The sequence below is a fragment of the Heliangelus exortis genome, chromosome 1 (genome assembly GCF_036169615.1).
Source record: "Heliangelus exortis chromosome 1, bHelExo1.hap1, whole genome shotgun sequence".
NCBI classification, from domain to species: Eukaryota; Metazoa; Chordata; class Aves; order Apodiformes; family Trochilidae; genus Heliangelus; species Heliangelus exortis.
Genome location: NC_092422.1, coordinates 147,951,302 through 147,974,390, shown reverse-complemented (window position 1 = coordinate 147,974,390; position 23,089 = coordinate 147,951,302). Strand labels below are relative to the sequence as shown.

The following is a 23,089-nucleotide window of genomic DNA, read 5'->3' as shown; positions in this document are numbered from 1 at the left end:
TTACTCTTTTTAATTAGAATTTGGCTTCTAACTTGACTTCCATTCTGTTGGCTCACAATTGCATATTTTGTCTTCTCATTTGTTGAATTCTAACTCTGTTGGCACCAACTCTGCAGTGTCCTCTTACTACCCTCAGTTTGAACCTCATACTTCAAAGCTACTGATGGCAGTATTACTGACTTCTTACTTTTCTAAGGGATAATTTTTTTTCCTGAAAATTAGAAAAAGCATTCCTGGTTTGGCTTGGAAGTACAGTGGTCACTAAGCTTTATGCTAGTATTTGAATTGATTCTAATTGATAGAATATATTTCTAACCTTCCAGAACTCAAAAGCTTTCTCTAGTTCTCCCTCCACCCAAAGTGTTGAATGAATCATTCCAACATGTATTTCCTTTCTAGAAAAGCTCAAGTAGGCAGACATAATGGGTGTTTTGCTGCTTTTTTTGAAAGCAAACTTTGGAACATCGGCTACATGTACAGTAATACAGGGAGCAGGGGCTCTTTTCCCTGTTTTTTTTTTCCTTAATTGAGTGAAAATTTCAAGTTAATCCTGTTCATTGAAGAGCAGGTTATGCTGTGTGAACATCATAAATGTCAAAATGGACATGGATTGGACTCCTCAGTGACTGTATCAGAGATTCTCAAACAACAGGATAACTGAGCTGCTGCTTTATTTTTTTTTTCCCCTATTATATTTCCCTTTCAGGTGAAACGTATTAGTGAGCCAGTGGGTTCAGTATGCTTTGACTGAAACTCTGAATTTAGACTTTGGCTGTATACTTCATAGAAAATTGTTAATCATAATTTCAAAATCACTTTTAAAATTCTGAATATAGCAAACAGACTTTGAAATAAATATATGTCACTCTGGAATTTTCTAAAAAAATGTGATCTTTTCCCAAAATAAGAGTATTTCAGTTGCAAAAAACCAGTACTTAGCCTTTACCAAGTCAACGAAATTAATTTTCTAAACAGTGGCTGCATGTCATTAATTAATTTCCTTCCCCTTAATGGAGACTACTTTGAAAATAGGGAGAAGTGACTGGAACCTTCTGTATTGCATCCATATATATTTAGTTTTGTGTGTCATTTTCTAAGTGAAACTTTAGTACTGGTAATGTGAATCTAGAACTTGAGTTTTCTGTGCCCTTTCCTGGTAAGTCTGAAAATATCTGCTGTTAATTCAACAAATATTCTTAATTACTTTCTATTTTCATGAAACTGGCACAGTATCTTACAGTTTTACATTTTTTAAATTCTTTTATTGCAGTTTAAATCATCCCCACTGTAAGAAAGTCATGCACAGTATTGTTCTTTGCTACATACACCTTCTCTGTGCCCCCTAATGAGCTCCATTGTACACAATGTCAAATACCTGAAGGCATTGGTGTTATGCTTTGAAATTAAATGTGTCCTTGGCTTTGTTGTATTTTTAGTCTGATGTATCTTCTTTTTTTGTTACCCTGAACTATACAGCTTCTTAATAGTTGCATATTGTTTAGGTCAGTATAGTAAGAAGTTTTCAGTAAGCAGCTTGGATATATGATTTTGCTGTATGACTACTCCTCCGTTTTCATCCTTCCTCTGCTTCTTGCTCCAAAAGGAATGGCCACAAGGATCTGGGAGGGGACATCCTCCTATGTATGTGTTAGTCTCACAACTTCAGTTTTTTCCTGCGTACACAGAAATTTGAAAGTGGTTATTCAGTCCCAGTCATTTTACCATTCCAGTGCCTCAGGTCCTAAAATTGCATTTCTGAAGACATGACAAGCACTTTTATAGGGTAAATATTATTGTTACAGTAGGCCAAGGCATTTTGATTATATAACAAATCTTTAGAATGTTTTTTAAGTATTTTATTATGAATCCCAGTTACAGATACAGAATTTATATGTATTATATATAATAGATAAATGTAGCCATGATATACTGAGGGTAACAACGAAAGCATAACAGTCAACAAATTTGAATGGGTTTGGTTATGTTAAAAATGGTTTACATAAAGTCAGTCTGTTCAGGAAAGATTATGCTATATTTATTTAAACCCCAGGTGAAGTGAATAGTCTTTTCTTCCCTGTTTTCCACTCCAGGTATACCTTATCCTCTTAGGAGTCTTTTTTTAGTTTCCGTTTCTGCTGTGTATTTCACCTTTTCAGCCAATACTAGGCTTAAAAAAAAAAGAATCCACCAGTCTCCTATCCGTTTTCCTTTGTTTCTGACATGCTTTGATCTGTTTGACTGAACTACAGTTTAATTGAAGCTATTTTGCTGACTACTGGAAATTCATCTGGTAAAATGTTAATAAGGTACATTTATAACATCTATCCCTTTACTTTGCAATGTGTAACAAACTTTGTGAATGTCTGTTGGGAAACAATGTGAACAAAGTGGATATGTCAGCATACAGTTTATAAGCAGCTATTGATTCTGCATTGTTGAAGCGTTATTGATGAATATGTTTCCTTGCATTTCATGGTTTTGTCACTGAAAATAAACATGCATAATTATATATGTAAAATGGGATGCTTGATTTTTGTCTCTGACCCCTGGGTTATGTCTGTGCTGTTTAAAATGGAACTAGCTCTCATCTGTAAGGTGTGGAACCTTTAACTCAGTCTAATTAGAAATGTAAATTACAAAGATGTTAGCAGGAGGACAGTTTAAAAGTCATAGAAGAATGGAATCATTTCAATTTTGTTTCTTAAAACAGCCACCCAATTCTACATGACAAGCTACAAGCTACATGACATCCTATTGGGAATTTTTCAGCTGATTTTTTAAGTTCATATTTAAAGTGAATTGTCTTCCCTGAGACTGTATCTGTGTTACCTAAACCACTCAATAAGTAAATACACTTGTGTTTCGTAGGCTTCAATTTGTAATTTTGAGCCAAAAATTTGTGAGGAATATTAAAACAATAACTGATGATGTCATTGCATCAGAGAAGGATGATAGATTTTAAAAGCTGCGTTGCCCAAAAACACATTGCCCAGGGAAGCTGTGGCTGCCCCCTCTCTGGAAGTTTTTGAACAACCTGGTGTATTGGGGGGTGTCCCTGCCCACGGCAGGAAGGTTGGATCTAGATGATCTTTAAAGTCCCTTCCAACGCAAGGCGTTCTGTGATTCTATGATTAATCTAATCTGGAAAGTACTATAAATAAAATTTTGATAGTGTAGTAAGATGTTCTTCAGTCTTCTGAGGTGTCTATCCCACATTGGGAAACTTTCAGTGTCCTTTGGGAAAACAAGGTAGATGAGTTTTGACCTTAAAAGAGTAAGAACCCATAGAGAGATGGGTGTGTGCACATGCATGCATATAGGTTTTTATTACATATGTTTTTAACTGATTGAGAAAAAACAACCATAGCAGGAGAGAAATTGTTCAAGCATTGTTGTGAGTTTTAGTTGGAATTATAATTTCTAGCACCATTTCAGGTAGCCAGTCTCTCAGATAGCCTTCTTGATTGTTACTAATAGGTGTAGTAGAATCAACAATATCTGATCTTTTCACCAAAGAACTGAGAAGGTGTATATTACCTCAGGGTTACTAAGACTGGTTATTAATTTTCTTCATGCTTGCATTGCTCTTGATCTCTAGCGAGTGTTGCACAGTACCACTTTGGGGTAAGGGGGACTCAGCTTGTTTGAATGCAACATGTAAAATGTCTGTTAATAGTGTTCAAGTGTGCAATATACAAGTATGCAATTACACTATCAAAACATGCATAGCAGCTCTGTGAAATTTTGTTTGTGTGAACCCTGATCCTTGGTAAACTGCTGACATTTTTAGCTTGGGAAGAGATGACAGATGCATTTGGTACCTGGTCAAATAAATTTTCATGACAGCTTTGCAAGGCTGGAATAATTCCTTCAATTTTGTGAGTTGCTGCATTGTAAAAAATTATTACAAAGTGATAAGTGATATTTGAAGCAGTTAGTGATTGAAACATGCTTCAAAATGTATTAAAAAATTTTTTTCCGCCACTGCTTAGACTGGTTTTGAAATATGTAGTTTTGTATATGGATGACTGAAAAACTAATATAGGCATTATAATTATGCATACAGGCACAGTATCACCACCCTCCACACACAAATCCTATTCACAGAATTTATTTTTAACATCACCCTGCATAATTTAAGATTGATTTTGCTATTATATAACGCCTTGGTGCGTCGTCTATGATTGTGGTGGTGTGAAGCTTTACAACCCCCAGAATTTTTTCTGTTTTGTTATTGTAGGAACTATTTTATCTTCATTGTTAGTGTGCTACACCTAATCCTCAGAATTTTGATCTTTACTATCCTGGAATTAATTTGTATTTTGCACTGTATTTTTTGTTGTTGCTTTTTTTTCCCTTTGTTTTTCACTTTTATATACTGGAATATTCCTTTATGAAAAGCAGGTGGCATTACATTTAACAGCTTTGCTATTGCTATGTGATAAACTAAACTGTGGCGTTATATAATATCAAAACCTTTTTAAAAATCAGAAATGAATAGAGAAGTGCCTTTTCAGACCTTCCTTCAAAATACCAAGATTTACCTTTTGGTTTTTCATGTCGTACAGTACATGTGCATGTTGATTTATATGCCTGTGGGGTTACATAAAATAATGTAACAGGTAACATTTTCTGTTCCGTTCAAGTTTCAGATATTTCTTTCCCTGTGTTCTCCAGTAGTTTGTGATTGATCTGTGTATGCTGTGATGTTAGAACTACTTCTTTCTGTGTTAGATTGCACAGTTGTCATTATAGTGGAAGATACCTTCTTTCTTCAACATCATGTCTACCATACATGCTTTTGTCTTCCTTTTATTTTCCTTATGGAGTTGGAATAGCTTTCTTCCCTATCTCCACCCAGCCCTGTACCCCACCCTTTTTTTCTTACTCTTTCTTTTCAAAATTACAAAAGCTGAATCAAACTCACTGGCAGTAGTCTTTTATGTGAAAAAGCTGTTGGATACCAAAGCAATTATTTCTCCCACTACAGTGGGTTATACAGCACTGTGGAATGGTCTCAGGATGTTGAAAAATGGAGCGTAGCACAGAAGGTAGTAGTCTGTCTCAGTGTCCCTGCTTTTCCATAGTCAAGTAGGAATCTTCAGACTCACTTCAGCATCAGAGAAAGCCCTTCACTTTATTACTAAGCTTACTCCTTTCAGATTTCCCTTGACTGATTTACTATTGACTAGAGTGTAGGTTGATTATTAGATGTATCAGTGACATGGGATATAATGACAGTGTCCTGGTAAAATATTTGCATTGCTTTCACTGCAAACCTTGATTGTGACTTCAGATTCATATGGCCCTATTCACTGTATTTTTATGCATTTTAACAAGTTCTGAGGGCTCTTTTTCTGTTATACTTTTAAAAATTTGTGTAATATGAATACAGCATTGGTTACAGAGCACCACTCTATAGTTCTTCTCTTCCTCAAGGAAAACTGTAGTATTGCTGCTTTTTCCTTGCACTTCTTCCTGTAAGTGTGGGGTTTTTTTGTCAGTGCCCTCTGCTTCTCAGTGTTTTCTTTAACTGTTAAAAACACTTGTGGTTGGAATTGGAGGAAGGCAGGTATTATGTTGTCATAGTTTGCTGTGTAGTGGAAAATGCATGAAATTTTGAGTTTAGGTCAGTTTCACCAGGCTTTTGTAGAAAAAGCTGTCTTTTTTCCTCCTCATATGTCCTTTTTCCACCTTTGTTTCTGCTCTTAAATTATACCTTCCAGTCCTCTTTCCCTACATCAGCTGGTGTTTTGCCTTTGCCTCAAAAGTTATGTGCATCTTCTTGGACTGGATCTGCGTTATATACTTAAGTATGAAATGTTTCGTTAGAGGACACATTATACAAAACATCTTAATTAAGAATTGCTGAAGTTGTGACTATATTAAAATTAGGTAGTCAGGAAAGGATGATGTCATATTTTTCTTGCTTCCTTCCTTTTTTTGTCTTTGTTTTTTTGTCTTCATTTTTATCTTTAGAACTATGACATTTTGGAATACGATCTGTTAGGTTTAATTTTTAATTTCATTTTCATTTTTTCATTGCATTGTTTTGTGTTAAAATTTTTATGTTGCTGGCTGCTATGTGAAAACAGAGAAGGCAGCTCAGATACTGTGGGTTAACTTGATGGTCTAGTTCATGATACTGATACTTCCAGGTTGTACAAAGTTACCTCATTAGCTATGGATAAACCAGGTTCAAAATGCCTGTGTGAATTACAGTATGTGGGTGTATTTCCACTTAGAGTTTAAAGGCATATACATTAATATGTGAGCTGTTAAGAAGGATGGAAAAAGGGAGTTTTGGCAGTTCACATCTGTTTTAAATCTCAGTGTAAATCTTTTTCTGTTTGATTACTAGAAACTACCCAGATGCTGTTGTAAACAATCACATTTAAGTGCCACTTATGGTCTGTCTGGAGTCTGGTTCTCTGATTCTGACAAATGATGAAATGGTGGTTTGGGGTGCTGTGGGTTTGTTTGCTTTTGGTTTTTTATAACGGTGATATTTAAATAGAGGTCACTTCATATTACTGTGGTTATCTTATTTCTCTCCCAGCTTATTTGATATTCTAAGGTAATATTCTAAGGTTGAATCTTCTGTTATTCAGACTTGCTAGGCCGTAAGTGGACTAAAGAATCAGGCATATGTTTGGGGTTCTTATTAAATTGTTATTAATTATTTTGCTAGTATGACTGTACTGATGTAAAAGTGTTGTGATTGCATCATTCTCTTCTGCAGAGATCAGCTGAAGCACATTCAGATTCTTGGCTTCCTGTGTTTGTAGCAAGCTGAAAACTGATAGCAGACCAGAATGCTTTGGTTTTGCTCTTAGGTGTTAGCAGTTTCTGCCCAAACACTTAATGCAATTTTGCATGCTGAAAGACTGTAGGAAAAAATCCGCAGAGGCTTAAAGGACGACACGCAGTCACCAATATGGTTAAAGTGAAGTCGTTTATTAACAGTGGACACTCACTTTATATAGAGCCTTTGTTTATATAACGATATCTTGCAGGTGGCTATATCTTGGACACAAATTCTGTTCTCACAGATCTTCTGCTGGCTTCCTCATTATCCTGTTATTTCTTCTTTTCTACTGCCAGCTCCCTTATCTTTTTCCCATAGCTCATCTTTCAGTAACCTTGCAACTGGGTCTCAAGGCCCTTAGTTTACTCTAGCTAAAGCTAAATAGTCAGGATTGCTCACGTCTGTTTTCTTCCAGACAGTTTCCCAACAAAAGACTTGTTCTCTTATTTCAGTTTTCAATATAAAAATGCTGGTTGTTCATACGTGACTGAAATTCCAGTGTCAAGCTGCCCTTTGCCTTCATGAGGGCATCAAGCCCTTTTAAGTCATTTTCTGACTTTGCTCTGAGCAGCTTGTCTGAATCTCTTCTGATGTGTGACATGGAAGTCTCCTCCTCAGAATCCCATTCCCTTCTATTTACAGAAGCAGTTGTGTCTCTTTAGCCTTTCCTCAAATGTAGCTTTGTTGTTAACTAGAGTTCTCACAAGTCCTTGTAGTAACAAAAATTTCCCTGAGAGAATTTCTGAGTAAAACATTCATGATACTCAGAAGGGATATTTGTACTTTCTTGATTGGTTGAGCATAAATTTTCTGAAAACCATTTATGAATTGCACTTGGCAGGAGTGTTTCCAAATGGTTCCATTTGCAGGTCTTAACCATTCAGGTGTGACTCCTGTACACTCCTGTAGTAATGTATACCCCTAGGCAGGAAACACAGTGGGCAGCATTTTCAGTGTTTCCAGTTTCATTAAGATTTTCCTGTACCCCTGGATTTCATTCATGGGAGATGCAAAGTCACTGAAATAGGGGAATCTACTTGGGGAGGCTGGGAAGTCAAGAACTTATGGATGTGCTTTGTGGGGAGTACAGCTTCTTGGAGTGCCTGAAGTGTGTGCCATAGAACCAGGACTATGTACCAAGGAGTGTGTTCCACCCCTCAAAACACTGCCCTGTTCATCTGCAACTTCTGGTGTGGGTTGTGGAGAGAACCTAACTAACTACCTTTTGATTATTCCTGTTGAGGAGATCGGTACTGGGGTTGGTTAGCAGAAAACTTCCATTAATGGGGCATAACTACAAGAAGGTCTTTTCTTCCTGAGAAATGCACATCTTGTCAGCTTATTGGAGTTATCATTTAATAGTTGCCTGTTCAACTAAATCAAGATTTTGGCCATCCAGATACAGCAAAATAAATGCATGCAGTAACACTTGCTGACTTGGAAATTCAAAGAATTTTCTTGACTGGCACAGTTAAGTTGGGCTTAAATTAGCTCGCATAGTGTATTTTTCTAAGGATTTAGATTTCCAAGCAGAGAAAAAATTGAAAGGAAATTACTTGACTAATGTATTTTATAGTGAGGAGAAATTAATAGCTCATTGTTAGTTTTTTTCTTTCTGCAGTTTCTTACAAATTTCCCCCTCCATTCTTCAGTCTGCTTTCTCTTGGCAGAGAGAGCCATAGTTCAAAGTGCACATTGTTTGCTGATAAGATTATTAAGTTGGAATGAAATTTCTCTTTATGCAGATCATTGGTAATTTGAATATGCCTTTTATGTTAAGTTTCAAGTGGGTAAATCAGTGCATCATACTAGGAAAGCTGAAGGTGGAAGGTTATTGTAATAGAAATTGCTCGACAAAAGAGTTCCATGGTTAACAAATCTGAAAAATGTTATGTATAGCAAAGATAGAATCATAGAATCATTTTGGTTGGAAAAGACCTTTAAGGTCATCAAGTCCAGCTGCTAACCTAGGACTATAAAGTCCATCACTAAATCGTGTCCCTAAGCAGCACATATACATGTCTGTTAAATACCTACAGAAATGGTGACTCCACCACTTCTCTGGGCAGCTTGTTCCAGTGTCAGACTGGACAATAAATTGCTCCTAATACCCAATCTGAACCTCCCCTCCCACAACTTGAGGCTTTTTCTTCTTTCCCTTTCACTTGTTACTTGGCAGAAGAGACAAACACCCACCTTGCTACAACATTGTAGGTAGTTTTAGAGATCAATGAGGTCTCCCCTCAGCCTCCTTACCTCCAGGCTAAACAACCTCAGTTTTCTCAGGCTCTCCTTACAAGGCTTGTTCTTTAGACTGTTCACCAGCTGTGTTGCCTTTCTCTGGATATGTTCCAGCACCTCAATGTCCTTCTTGTAGTAAGGGGCCCAAAACTTAACTCAGTCATGTGCAACCTCACCAGTGCCAAGTACAGGGAACAATCCTTTCCCAAGCCCTACTGGCCACACTATTTCTGATAGAAGCCAGGATGCTGTTGACCTTCTAGGCCTCTTGGGCACACTGCTGGCTCTTGTTCAGGGGGCTGTTAGCCAGCACCTCCAGGTCTTCTGACAACTTTCTGGCCACTGTTAATATCACAGAATTGTTAGGGTTGGAAGGGGCCTTAAAGTAGTGTTTCCTGGGGTTGTTGTGACTGAAATGCAGGACCTGACACTTGGTCATGTTGTGTCTTAGACAACTGGCCCTATAAAGGTGTCTTCTATTGCCTGTGAACATAAGTAGTTAGATGTTTCTTATTCACATTGTGTATGGTGTAGGTAATTAGCAGAATTTCATCAGTGGCAGGATCAGAATTTACAGCAAAAAGAAACTGGGTTGTAATTATGCATAATGAAGAGGTCAGTCATTTCAGGAACTCCAAATTGAGAGACCTGTAATTTAGTTTGAGTTCTTTTTGCATCTAATAATCATATGATACCTCTTTTTCATCATCTCAAAGACTTGTCTGTGTGAGACTTGTGTTCAGGACCTCCCTAAAGGCTTAGTTGTACCCAAAGGAAAGGTCATGGAGCAGATAATCGAGCAGATAATCCCAGTGCATAGGCTTTTTGCATCTGTTCCCATCAGACTGCACAGAAAAATCTTTAATCTTCCTAGGATTTATTATGTTGGCATTTGTACAGGCCGTGAGGGGCTGTTAACTCTCATGCTTTTTTCCATGCTAATTGCTCAGCTATTTTGATAGCTATGTTGCTTTCCCAACCCTTTGTCTGTCCTCGAGAACTTGAGGAACTTATATATTAGTAAACCAGTAGCACTTCAGTCCAACAATAAATGATGATCTCTTCTACAGAACAAAATACACTGATATTTCTGGCAAGTTTAATGAACTAGAAGTTGACATAATTGATTCTTCCTAGAAAGTATATTCAAAACCACAGAACTATATAGCACCTTTCCATATTTTTTTCCATCATCTGAAGGAAAATGGTGGTTCCTTCAATCTGAAGAGCTACAGAACAGCAATTGATCCAGAAGATAAATTTTGTTTGATAGTCCTCTAGGTTTTTAAATAACATATTTAGCCTTCACAATAGCTTAAAAGATCCCTTTATCATTTCTAACTAGATAGATAGAAATGGCTTCACTTTTAGAGTGATAGTGATAAAATTTGTGATAATAGATAAAAATACAGTAATGAAATTACTTTAAAAGCTGGATACAATTGGAGTTTTCTGATGGCTTTTGATTACATTTTTTGTAAGCATTACAGGTTCCACTGTAGCTTTCCCTTTTCCTTACTGTGAAGTCAATTTCTTTATAGGCATATAGGCCAAGCTGTCTAAAGATGAGTCATAGGTTCTTCTGGTGACATTTCTCTCAAAAGGTTATGCTACTATAAAGGAAAACACAAATTACAACCAGGTTAAAATTTATAATAGGTGTATTGAATGATATACCAAATTGTTACTTATTTACCTCTAAAGTAACAGTATGCTACCGGTCATAAGGCTTTTTTTACTCCCTACAAAGCTAGAAGTACTTAAATATTTGACACCTCAATACAATGATTGGGTTATTGACTGTTTCTCAAGTCATGCGAAATTTGACTGAAATTTCCTTCTCCTGCTCATTTCATCATGAGTTCCTTTCAAATAAGAGCATCAATTCTGAGATCTCTCCTTCTCTAAGTGTTCAATTTGTGTCCCTTTTCCACCTGTGTTCCCTGGATTTGCTTTTGCAAAATGAAGGAGTTTTGTCTTTCAGAGCGGGAAGGTCACAGGAAGCAATACAGGAGGTGTCATCGATCTTACACTGGATGAAGAGGAGGATGGGTCTTCTCAAGGTAGGTTGAAAAGGTTTTGCTAGCTGCAGGGCTAATGAAGCTACAAGTATTATTTCAGTCTTTGAATGGTAGGCAGAAATAAATAAACTGCAAAGTGTTCTTATTTGGTGTTACAGTTAGAACTGTTGTTAAAGAATTCCAGGGGGCATTAAATACATAAAGAACTCTGCTTTCAGAAAAAAGACATTTTGATTTTTACCTTTCCTTTAAGTGTTGTTGCTGTCAATGCTTAAATCTGTTAGGCTTGTAAAATAATTTGAGACTGCTTAATTCTCTATTACATTTTGGAATGTTCCTCTAGCTGTATTTAATTTTTCTGCTTACTGATTAATTAAGTTTGAATTCTACAGTTGATATTCAAGGTCTAGATTATTACAGCTTCTCATCTTCTGTTTAACTAAAAATTATTTGTGCAAGATTTAAGATACCAAATGCACATCTATTCTTTGCTTTACAGCTATATGTCTTTTTTCTATTATATCCTTTGGAAGTGTGGATGCAGTTCATCTTTTAAAAGAATACATTTTTAATCTTGCATAACTGTGGGCAAGTCTAATTGTAATTAGCGTAGAATTGGTGAAGAACTACAGTATTTCAGAGAATAAGTCCGTATGTAATACTGCGTATTGCTCTGTCATCCTATCTGAAAAATTTGTATTTCTGCTGTTAAAGATAAGATTTTATTTCTGTGTGATCTCTAAATGCATGCCCCTTGCTGCATTCTGAAATCCAGCCACCAAGAAGTTTGATTCCTCTAGACAACCTCAGTAGTTATTCTCTAGACAGCCTCAGTCTCTAGGGAGTAAGTTCAAGTTCTTCACAGACATTTGCAATGTTTTCATTTGCTCTGTGTTTGTATTGCACAAATGTAGGATATCAGTGAGGGAGAAATGCCAAAAGGAGTTCATGTGGTGCACAAGTATTAGGGAAGCATTATGTGATTCTGATTGTTCACAGTCTGCATTTTTTATTAGGATACATGGTGGACACTGAACTGAGTATGAGCCAACAGTATGTTCTCATTTGAATTTAAGTCAGTGTTCCCCCCACACTGAGACTTTTAGGACCACACGTCAAATAGGGTGTGCAGTTTTGGTTCCCCCTTGCTTTAGTTTGAATAATTATGGTACCACTGTAGATGTCGCAATAGATGGTGTCAGAAGAGTGAGGGCCTAGAGTACCTGACCTGTGAGAAGAGTTTGCCAAACCGTGGCACGTTTGGCAAAGAGTAAATGGAGAGACAGTGTAATAGCAGCTTACAACTCCTTGGAGGATAGCTACAAAGGTGAGGAAGATCAACTCTTCTCAGCAGTGCCAGATGATATATCAAGGGGCAGTGGCCATGATCTGCAAGTTCAGGAGGTTCAAGTTAAGCTTGAGGGGAGAAATAATCACAGTAGGAAGCTGGTACAGCTAAGAGGGATGGTGCAAACTCCAGTCTTGAATGTTCTCAAGATTCATCTGGGCAAAACCTCAACTCATTTGATTTCATGTTGGTGGCAGTCCAGCTTCAACATATGGCCACCAGATGTCCTTTCCAGCTAGGATTTTGATGATTCTGTGAATCGCTTACATGAGTGTCAGAATAGCACAGGGAATCAGGATTTTAACACTGACATCTCTTCTGAGGGCTAGTTCTCAAAAAGATGAAAAAGATGGTTGCATTTGGACTGTGCAACTCTGTCAAGTAAGGTTAAGCTACTTAGTCTGATTTAATATTATGTAAAAGGCACCAAGACATGGAAATGGGTTTATGTTGTGTTAAAGTGGCGTGCCACAGTATTGTAATATATTTCAGCTAATCTTTCTCTATCAAAAGTAACATTTCACGGTGAGTTTTTTCTTCCCTGAAAGCATGTCTTCACCTTACAATTGCTATAAAAGATCAACACCATGGCTGCATGTGCTGCACTAACAAGGTTTCTCTAAAATAGGATTGCTAGCTGCCACAGCAGGGTCATAGGTGCTTTTTTTGTTCCTGTTGTTTTGGGCTTGAGCCAATATCTTACGGTTTTCTCTCGTGGGATATTCTCTGAGGTTCTTTCCCCTTAGTTTTGTCAGATTTTAGAAAATCGTCCTTTTTGTTAGGAGGAAGATTAGTGGGGTACTTCAAGCCTGGGTTAGCTCCTGTGTGTCTCTTTGCAAAGCAGAAGCCAGACAGACACTTGACAGTTTTCAGTCTTGCAGATTGGTTTATCTATAATCTTAAATTACACTATTTTGGTAGTATACAACTACAGTGTGTGTCCCTATTGGCTGAAATTACTAAAGATGCAGTTTGAGAGTAAATTTTAATATTGTAGTAGATTTTAAAACTTGTTTGTGTAATCTACTCTCCATTCCTCCCATTTTCTAATGAAGTTCCATATGGATTAATAATCAGTGTGTGTATTACTGTCTGCCAAAGTATGCCTGTAGGGTAACTTAGACTTAAACTTTAGGTTAAGAAATACGGAATTTTTAGGTGTTTTGTTTTGCAAGGTTATTAAATTGAAATCCGAGTTTCCCTATTGGGTCATAGGAGAGCAGACTAGTAGATGGTCATAAAGCACAGTCTTAAGAGACAAAACCCTGTGCATTATTTTTAAGGGTTAACCGTGTTTTGAGGACAGGGATTTTAGGTTGGTTGGTTTCAGGGTATTTTTTTGTTAAGTTTTTTGTTTGTTCAGGTTGGGGTTTTTTAGTGTCACAGTGGATAGGATCTCTAAGTGTGTGCTTGAGCTACTGGGTTTGGACACAGAACTCTATAAAACAGAGTAGCAGTCATTTAGTGGTTTGAAACCCCGCTCTCTTGACACAGAAAAACACATAGAGCAGTTTGCATTCAAATAGTGCTTCATGTAGGGGTGAAAAAAAAATAGCATTGCTATCACAATGGAAACATTCACCTGATGCAGCCTAGATTTGCATTTCCTCTCTTAATAAGACAAGCAGTACACAGACATTTCATAGTTACAAATGTTTGCAGGTTTTCCTGATCATCTTCACTGCCCGCCACACTATTTCCCATGTTAGTAATGGAAGTTCATATCTGTTCCTAGATGTCTGATGTTGATGTTGGACACTCTTATCATCATCTTTTTTGTAGTTTTTAGGTCTTTTCTTTGTTCTATTAGGATATTTTTGTTCACCTCTATACTGGTAGCATCTTCCAGTTTAATACACTGGCAGCTGAACTGACTGCACACCTTCTGGTGTGTGCAAAAATTAATGAAAATGTTTTTGAGAAGTGGTATTGTTAATTTCTGTTCAGAACAATTACTGTTGTCTTGTTACTAAAGAGTAACCTCTTTTCTGTCTGCAAGTATCTTGCAATACTTGTACCCTTCTTGTTCTTTTTATGAGATATTTGTGTAGAACGCTGCATTAAATTATTTCATAAAAATACTAAAGCAAAAATAAAATACTAAAAATACTAAAGAGTTAGTTCTCTCTCATCATTTCCTGTGGCTGGTGCAATCCTAAGATAGCTTCCAGCAACTGGCATCTCCACAGGGCTCTTTGACTTGTCAGAGACAAATGAATGTGATTCTGTGTGAGATTAAAAAGAAAATCAAAACCAAAAAAGCCTTCACATTTGTTCAGACTGTCGTTTTTACTTGAACCTACATTTTTACAGCAATAGTGTCTCTGTTTTTACTAGTAGGGTCATAAGCACAACTCCTCTTCATGACTAAGTTAAGTTCACTTAAGTTATCCACTGCCAGTTAAAATTTTCATCAGTGTGTAAATATTCAAACAGGTGTATCCATCTCTGCAGGAATCTCTTTAGAGTCAAGTAATTTGTTGAAAAGTGGAAAATCTCATACAAGACCTGGTAGTTGATGAAAGAGCAGGAAACATCTCACCTTTTGTTTTCAATATAAGCATCCCGTTATTTCTCCTTCTTTAGACTTTGAAAATATAAAGGAAATCATATTCTCATCAAATGGCTTCAGTGAAGCTATTCAGTCTACAGGTACACTATGAGTTACAGTTTATGTTGCATTTTCTTCTTGAGTTCTTGAATTGCATTTTATTCACCATAATACTTTGTGAAGGGTGCTGCTACATCAAGCTATTAGTAATTGGTGTTAAAGACAGCTTGGTGAGACCATCAAAATTTTATCCAGCTGCTAAAAACCCAACATTTTGAGCTACACTGCCATTAATGCTTGATGTTTTTAATGTTTTAAAATCTAGTCAGTAATTGATAATTCCTAGATGTGTTTTTCAATATGTTGTTGTTTTCTCAAGAGTAAAACACTTTTTAACATGTGTTTGGGTTTTTTTATATATTATGCACTCTTTTACTAAATTAGTGGCTGCTGCATGTACAGTTTTATTAGGGCAAATCTTTTTTGAATGAGTACACTTAAAACCTACTCTTTTCTCTTGTGTTTTATAGATTTTGGTGGTGACTTCTCTGCCCACTACTGCTCTAACCTAGTTGAACTATCCAGGCAAAAGCTTCTAATGCCATCTTTATTCAGCTTGTGCACAGGCGTGATTACATGCAGACTTGCACTCAAATGAATATTTTATATTGTTGCAAATAAACTAAAGCAGGAAAAAATACTGCTGTGGTAAGCACAAGTCAGGAAGTCATGTTGAGGAGGGTTTCAGTGAGGAAGCAAATTCTGTTTTGAGAAGACCTCTTTTGAGGTCTTTTATAAATATTCAAGCAATTCCGTTTTTTAAGAAAATAATATGAAAATTCAAACCAGCAGCAAACAGGTCTGACTGACAGATTGAACAAAAGAAAGAGACAACAAATAACAGAAGGATGCAAGTTTCAAAGGAAGAGAAGATGAGGGACCTTTTTTTTTTTTTAAAAAAAAACCAAATTGAGTATAGCAGTGGTCTTTCTAAGATTTTAGACTGTTCTTTTTTAAAAAGAAAATCAGGCTTCGGCATAGTGTCCCTTTTAATTCAGGTTTCAAATTATGCTGGAATACGCAGATTTCATGAATGAAATATTATGGAGTATAGGGGAAAAAAGCTCGAGATTATGAAAGTGAGAGGAGCTCAATGAATTTTCTAGTTTTGTTTGCAGAATTAACAGATCGAAGTAATGTCATGGTACAAAATACTCTTTGCTATCTGTGAATGACAGGGTGGAAAAAAGATTTTAAATCTCTCTAGTGTTCTGATTTTGGTTTACTATTGCCTGTAACTTTGTTTTGTTTCAAAGCAGATGTCAAGAAGCAGAACCAAACACCTAATACAGGACAGAGCATATCCACCCAGCCTTTGGCCCGACCCTCGCAGCCCTCACAGCCTTTGCAGCCAAACCCTGTGCAGCAGGCAGGTGTGCCAACAAGTGGACCCTCCCAGACCCGCTTACATGTATTACCTACAGGTAACTTAATTTCATATCATTATGTGAGTGCAGTGAATACTTTTTTTCTTAAATCAGACTCTTACATGTTCTATGTTGTGCTGATCTTTTCAGGTGAATTTTCAGAATCTTTGAGTCACTTCTTAGTCTTCCATTCCAGTCAGTTTCCCATAACGTTTTTTTAAATTGAGGTGAAAAATAGTTCCATTTATTGGGAAAGAATCCAGGATCAAATTAATCCCATGGAGAGGAAGAAATCCTGCTAAAGATCATCATGGAAATTATTAAATATGCTGTTGTTTTTAAAAGTGAAGGAGAAGCCTGTTGCAGTTGCATTATTTCAGCAATGGAGGAAAAACATTAGCAAAACTACTCCTACCTCTGTCCACCTCCAGTTGACAATTAATCCTTTTGGCAGAGTAAATAGGGAGGCAGACACTTAACCTAAATTTTATTTTGTCTGCAGTGTTAAATTTATTCATTTATTCTTTTCTTTCAAACATAAACACAGATCTTTCTGTAGAACCTTCCAATACCTGAAGGGGTTCTACAGGAAAGCTGGGAAGGGGCTTTTTATCAGGGAATGTAGTAACAGGATGAGGGGTAATGGCTTTAAACTGGAGGAGGGTAGATTTAAGTTAGACATTTTGAAGAAATTCTCCATGAAGGTGGTGAGGCACTGGCACAGGTTGTCCATGTGGGCTGTGGGTAGCTCATCTCTGGAAGAATTCAAGGCCAAATTGGATGGGGCTTTGAGCAACCCCCCAGGCAGGGGGGTTGGAACTAGATGAACTTCAGGGTCCCTTGCAACCCAGACCATTCCATGATGTGATCCTGTGGTGTGATCCTTTTTTTTCCCCCCTTTCATTTTACTGTTGTCTTCTGTAGATGATTGTTGAAGATTATTTAGCATTGGAATTATGTTATGATTGATCTGTTCTGTAGACTTTGGTGATGGGTTTTATATTCTTTTATGTTTGGAATTGGTATGTATTTTAGCAGTATTATTTCAGGTGAAAATTACTGCTTGTTTAGGCAGTTTTCTCTTTTCTTGCATTATCAAATAGATAGAATTTCACCAAGAGTGTTCAGTTCGCATGGCTCCGATGAGTCAGTTTTCTAGAAGAGTTGTGTGCTCTGGAATAAGCATAGCAGCATAATGTCATGGAATTCCATCCTAGGTTGTGGTCTCTGTCTTTTTCCAGGTTCCACAACAGTGAATGTAACACAACGGCCAGTGGCTCAGACTGTTGCAAAACTACCTATACCAAGAACCCCTGCTAACCACCAGGTGGTCTATACCACTCTCCCTGCACCACCAGCTCAGAATGCTGTTAGAGGAGCTGTCATGCAAAATCCAGGTTTAAGGCCAGTCAACCCACAGGCCGGAGGTAGGTGATGCTTTCTTCCATGCACATTTGAACATGACACAGCTTGATATGTTCTTCCTGATGGATGGGGCATTGTTTTTTTGTTTTGGGCTCATTACTTGTTTTTTTACAATACTAGTCTTAATTACAGAGGCTAGGGTTTTTTTCCCATCTTACAGGTTTGTGAAAAGCCCAGGCTGTTAAGAAATCATTCCCCCTGCAGCTATGTGAATAAGGAAAAGCTGGACTTAAGTCATCTTAGGCACTAGATATGCCAATTAAGCATCTCTGAATGTCATGCCCAGTACTTCACAAGGTAGTGGAAGGCAACGTGATGAGCAACACTGTTTTGTAGAAACATAGTTAAGAAACCATTTTGTTATTATGGAATTAGATTAAAATGTGTAAGTATGCAGTAAATGGTGTTTGATTTCCTGTTTAGTAGTTATGTTTATAGCAAATATCCTAGCGTAATTCCATGACAACATCTGATGTCTTGTGGCCAGCAAATTTTCTTATTTTCTCTAGGCCTGAATAGGTGAAATTTCTCACCAGCTGTATCAGAAATTTATGTATGCATGAGTTTCCTTGACTACAGATGTCAACAAGTTCACCTTGACTTTACAAACGTAACCAGAATCTTCCCACTACAATAAACTAATTTTCTGAGTCAAAAGTAGCCTTAGAAGTTAAGCAATTGTTTATAGTTTGTTGCTAAGTGGTGGATCACAAGGGCCTTTTTTTTGCTTTCTGCTATTTCTATGGTTATGGTTTTATGGTCCCCACCAAGTAACTGTGGTTACTTCAACACCACTGTGTTAAACATCGATTTCCCTGTTCCAGTGCACTGCATATGAGCTTACTTTGGTGACACCCAGGTGGTGTTTTATCAAACACAATCTGTATAGGCAACACTTGGAGCGTTGTGTGCTTCAGACATGTAAGACTGTACCTATATAGGTTTGTGCAGAAATAATTGATCCATTGTTCTGAAGCAATAGTTTTTGGAAAGGACAATATCCATGTATGTTTGTAGCAATTTAGGTGTCTCCTACAACTGGATTCAGCTACATTGCCACAGGCTGTGAAAAATCAGCCGTGCTTCCTAAACAGGAGTTGCTCAGACAGTTCATGAGCTACCTTTATGAGATGTCAGGGTGTGAGGTACTTGCTGTTCTTTTCAGAGTACTTGCTCATATTTCTTAAACTACTTCCACTCTTGTGCCATGTGCATTTATTTCAGTTCAGGTTCTTCTGACCAGTGATCCTTTGAGAGGCATCTTGAATTCCAGATGGCAAAAGGCCATAAAAGACAAGACAACCTCAGCCCACAGTTAGTTTTCTTCATCATTGCCTTTAGCTGCAAGTTAGACATGTGTTATCTACCTGTTCTTTTGGAAGAAGCTTTGAGTACTTAACCATGCATTCACTATATTATCTTCAGTAGCATTTTCTTCTTCTTTACAAAAATACAAAATACATTTTTGTCACAATCTGTCACGTCTTTGAGTAGTTATTATGACTAAATACACACCCCTAGTACGAATACCTACAAAATACATGCAAGAATACATTAGACATGGAAGGTAATTAACATGTTGTTGAAGAACATACAATAGGTAATGCACGATTTTAAGGCCTTTTCTAGGACAACTCAATGAGGCAGGAAATTTGTATGTTTTCCAGGCAAGGTCATCCAACAATAGATCTCTGTGTAATGATTATAACCTGATGATCCAGTGATACAATGAATGCTCATCCTTCGGTTGTCTGCTGACAAATTCTCAGAAATCAAGGCAGGTTTCCATGAAAATAATTAAGATTCAGCTTGACTAGACCCTAAATAGCCTAATTAAGAGCATTCTTTGACCAGAAGGTTGGGACAGATCAACTGCAGATCATCTCCAGAGGTCCCTTCAAACCTGAACTTTTTTGTGATTCTCTTAGAGGCAGGCCTGTTAAAAGCATGTCTGTGTATTATAGAATACTGTTGTCTGACAAGCCACCTGAGGAAAAGGAAGCCAGATTGTTAGCCTGAGTAGATAGAAGACCAGTTTAGTTAGAATATAGATAATTTCAAGGCTTTGTATTTATGTACCAGGTAGAAAGGTTTCACATATTGTTTACAAAAAAGAAATCATGTCTTCTGCATTTCGTATCAACTCTGCTGCTGGTGTGTACTGGTTTATATTTTCATGGAATCATAGTTGGAAGGGACCTTTAAAGGTAATCTATTCAAACTCCCCTGCAGTGAGCACCACTATCTTCAACTTGGTCAGGTTGTTCAAAGCCCTGTCCAGCCTGACCTTGAACATTTCCAGGGATGGGGCTTCTACCACCCCATGGGGCAAAAACTGTTTCAGTGTTTCAGCATTCTCACCCTAAAAAAAATCCTCCTAATACTAGGTCAAATCTGCAATCTTTTACTTAAAATCCATCACCTCTTCTCCTTTCACAACAAACCCTGCTACAAGTTTGTCCCTGTTTCTCTCACAGGACTCCTTTAGGTATTATAAGGGCACTATGAGGTCTCCCCAGAGCCTTTTCTTCTCCAGGCTGAACAACCCCAGCTCTCCCAGCCTTTCTTCATAGGACAGGTGCTTCATCCTTCTGGTGTTTTCTGGGGCTTTCCTCTGGATGTGCTCCCAACAGGTTCATGTCTTTCCTGTGCTGAAGCCTCCACAGCTGGACGCAGACCTCCATTGAGATGCCTTATACTATCATTGAAACAGTCTTTAGTGTCAGTAGCAGATGCAGTGTAAGATCTCTGCACTTTGACAGAACCCTTACAAATTGTTGTACAAATTGTAGTTTTGTACTTCTCCCTAGTATGCCTGCCTAGAAATAATGCTACATTTGTACCTTATATCTCAATAAGGCACTTCTCTCCATCTTTCTTCAGAGTATTGTAATTTCCTCAGATATACTCACAGTCAAGCTAAAGCTGCTTTATCTGATTGGATTCTCATAAATGAAACATGGCCAATTCAGGTGACTGTTTATCCTGTAAGAGTTTGCACAGCTTTGTTAGCTTCCAAGATAGATGTGCCAATAGCAAAAAGGATGTGAAGCAGCTACCTAGAGTTCAGCACTTTATTATAAATGCATTAAGATTTAGGATTCTTGTCTCAGACTCACAGATTATATAGACTTCTGACGCTCATCACCTATGATCATGATGACTGTTTATTTAGAGAAGAAATAACCAGACATTAGTTGTGGTTTCCTGACATGTGTCACTCTGCAAGCTTCTCTTCTGGAGCATTACAAAGCTTTGATCTCATACAAGTTTTAGAGCATTGTGGAGATTGCCCCAGATCTTGTATTTCTAGACAGATACAGAGGGACACCCTAGGCAACCCATAACAATGAGCAAAAACTTTGAGCTCACAGAACAGACGTTTCCAGCAGTGAATAGACAAGATGTTACTTAAGAAAGTGAGATGTAGTATAAATTTAATGCAAACTTTCTGGTTTGCAACAGTTCTGGATGTTACCTACAAGGTTATAAAATTACCTTGTTTATTCCTGCCAGTCACATCCGTTTCCTGTGGGAATTGATGAAATTGTAGTGCCTGTGAGTGATGTCTATTGTGATTGTATCCATTCTGTGAGGGAGGACAAGTTTCTTGGACAATGACTGTGTTTTGTGGTTTTGGTGCCATCCACAGCACAGCCTTCTGGCATTTAAATACTGAGTGGGTGTCACTCTGCTGCAGCTGCATTTTGTTTTCCTTTCTGAATCCCAAAGTGATGTAACTTTCTCCTTTTCATACTTAAGCTTCCTATATCTCCCATACTTTCCCTCTTCACCCATTTCTTCCATTCTTTCATACAAGTTATTAAAACATTATTGTGTCCTTTCTGCAGACAGAAGCACTTGCTCTCTTTCACTTTTTCTGTATCAGAGGATGGGAGGTTGTTTTATTGTGCTCCTGGCTGGCAGTTTGAGGAGAGCTTGTCAGTTTGAAATTTGATGTCAGTCAAATGAACTAAGGAGTTGGTCTCCCAGTGTTCTGTTCAGCTGATTTTAAGCACTGAGTATTCAAGGTGTACTCACTGTGCTTCTTACAGGTATGACAGTGCGAATGCCTCAAACAGCTGCATATGTTGTGAACAATGGACTAACTCTTGGATCTGGAGCACCTCAGCTTACAGTGCATCATCGACCACCACAGATGCATGCTGTGAGTAGTTATTTTGAAGTTACTTAATGCAATTTACAGGCTTGTCTCTGCATTAATGTCTTTCAGATTGTTCTCTGGTGTAAACTGCAGAATACTGAAACACCTTGCGAACATTTTGCAGCCAGCTCACTTTCATAGCACCACTCTATCACCTACAGCAACTTTCACCAAGAATGGTAACATTGGTGCAATCTGTGAGCTTACCCCAGAGTTTTCCAGCAGCACATATTGAAAAATGGTGTGTGAGTTTTCTGCAGGTGACTTGTGGAGTCAAGGGTACAGAAATGGCACTAAAAAGTTTAGTCATGGTTTGGCTACAAATTGGATGACAATTTTCTCAGTACAGCTGTTCGCAAAACTGAGGTAGGAGAACAAGGGGCAGACAAGATCCTCAAGGTTGCAGACTCCCAAATTTCATGTTTGTGTTTTTTTTATCACTAGTGGGGTGATTACTTTTGCATCACCTCAAGCCCCTTTTTGTAGGTATTGGAGAACTTACTCTGACTCATTTCCTATAACTTTCTTGTTGACAATGAACAAAATACGTGGCCTGCAATACTCACTGTTAGGCAGTCATACCAGTTGTGATGTCCTGAAATGGTAAGTACCAAAACACCAACAAGCTGGCTCATCATTCTTTCAATTGAGACACCAATCAGCATCCTGCATTCTCCAGTGACAAATAAGAAGAAATCAAGACAATATCACACAGAACATTTAAGATGACAAAAACTACCCTAGATTCCAACCTGAGAAGCCCCTGGCTTGAAGAATAACAGTATTTCATACTCATTGTGACTACATACCTAAATGCATCTTAACGTAAACCTAGGGCTGTTTCTGTAGTGTAAAAAAAAAACAAATCAATGGAAAGACTGATTTGTGCTTTTATTTCAGAATTTCTCAAGCAGTTTCAGATGATGAAATCTGTGTAGCACATTTATCCATTCTTTCTTTTATGACTGAAAACTTTCTTACTGAAAAGTTGATTAGTTGTCAGCTTAATCCACTGCCTGGGGTCTTCTGGATAATGGGGACCAGTAGCTCTGATGTAGAATATCTCAAAGTCATTGTGAACCTGCCTGATCAATCTTGGCAAA

At 37.6% G+C, this 23,089-nt stretch overlaps 1 protein-coding gene across 5 annotated transcripts in view; it reads left to right on the top strand.

The window, feature by feature from the left end:
• ATF7IP (activating transcription factor 7 interacting protein) overlaps window positions 1-23,089 on the top strand; it is a 104,051-nt gene that overhangs the window by 75,300 nt on the left and 5,662 nt on the right. For 4 of the 5 annotated variants that reach the window (XM_071732766.1, XM_071732758.1, XM_071732750.1 and 1 more), the window contains exons 11-14: window positions 11,034-11,112; window positions 16,289-16,453; window positions 17,638-17,823; window positions 21,877-21,989. In XM_071732766.1, the coding sequence (XP_071588867.1) occupies window positions 11,034-11,112; window positions 16,289-16,453; window positions 17,638-17,823; window positions 21,877-21,989 (543 nt within the window). Of the gene's footprint in view, window positions 1-11,033; window positions 11,113-16,285; window positions 16,454-17,637; window positions 17,824-21,876; window positions 21,990-23,089 lie in introns of all 5 variants that reach the window. The other variant, XM_071732741.1, reaches the window with a different exon arrangement.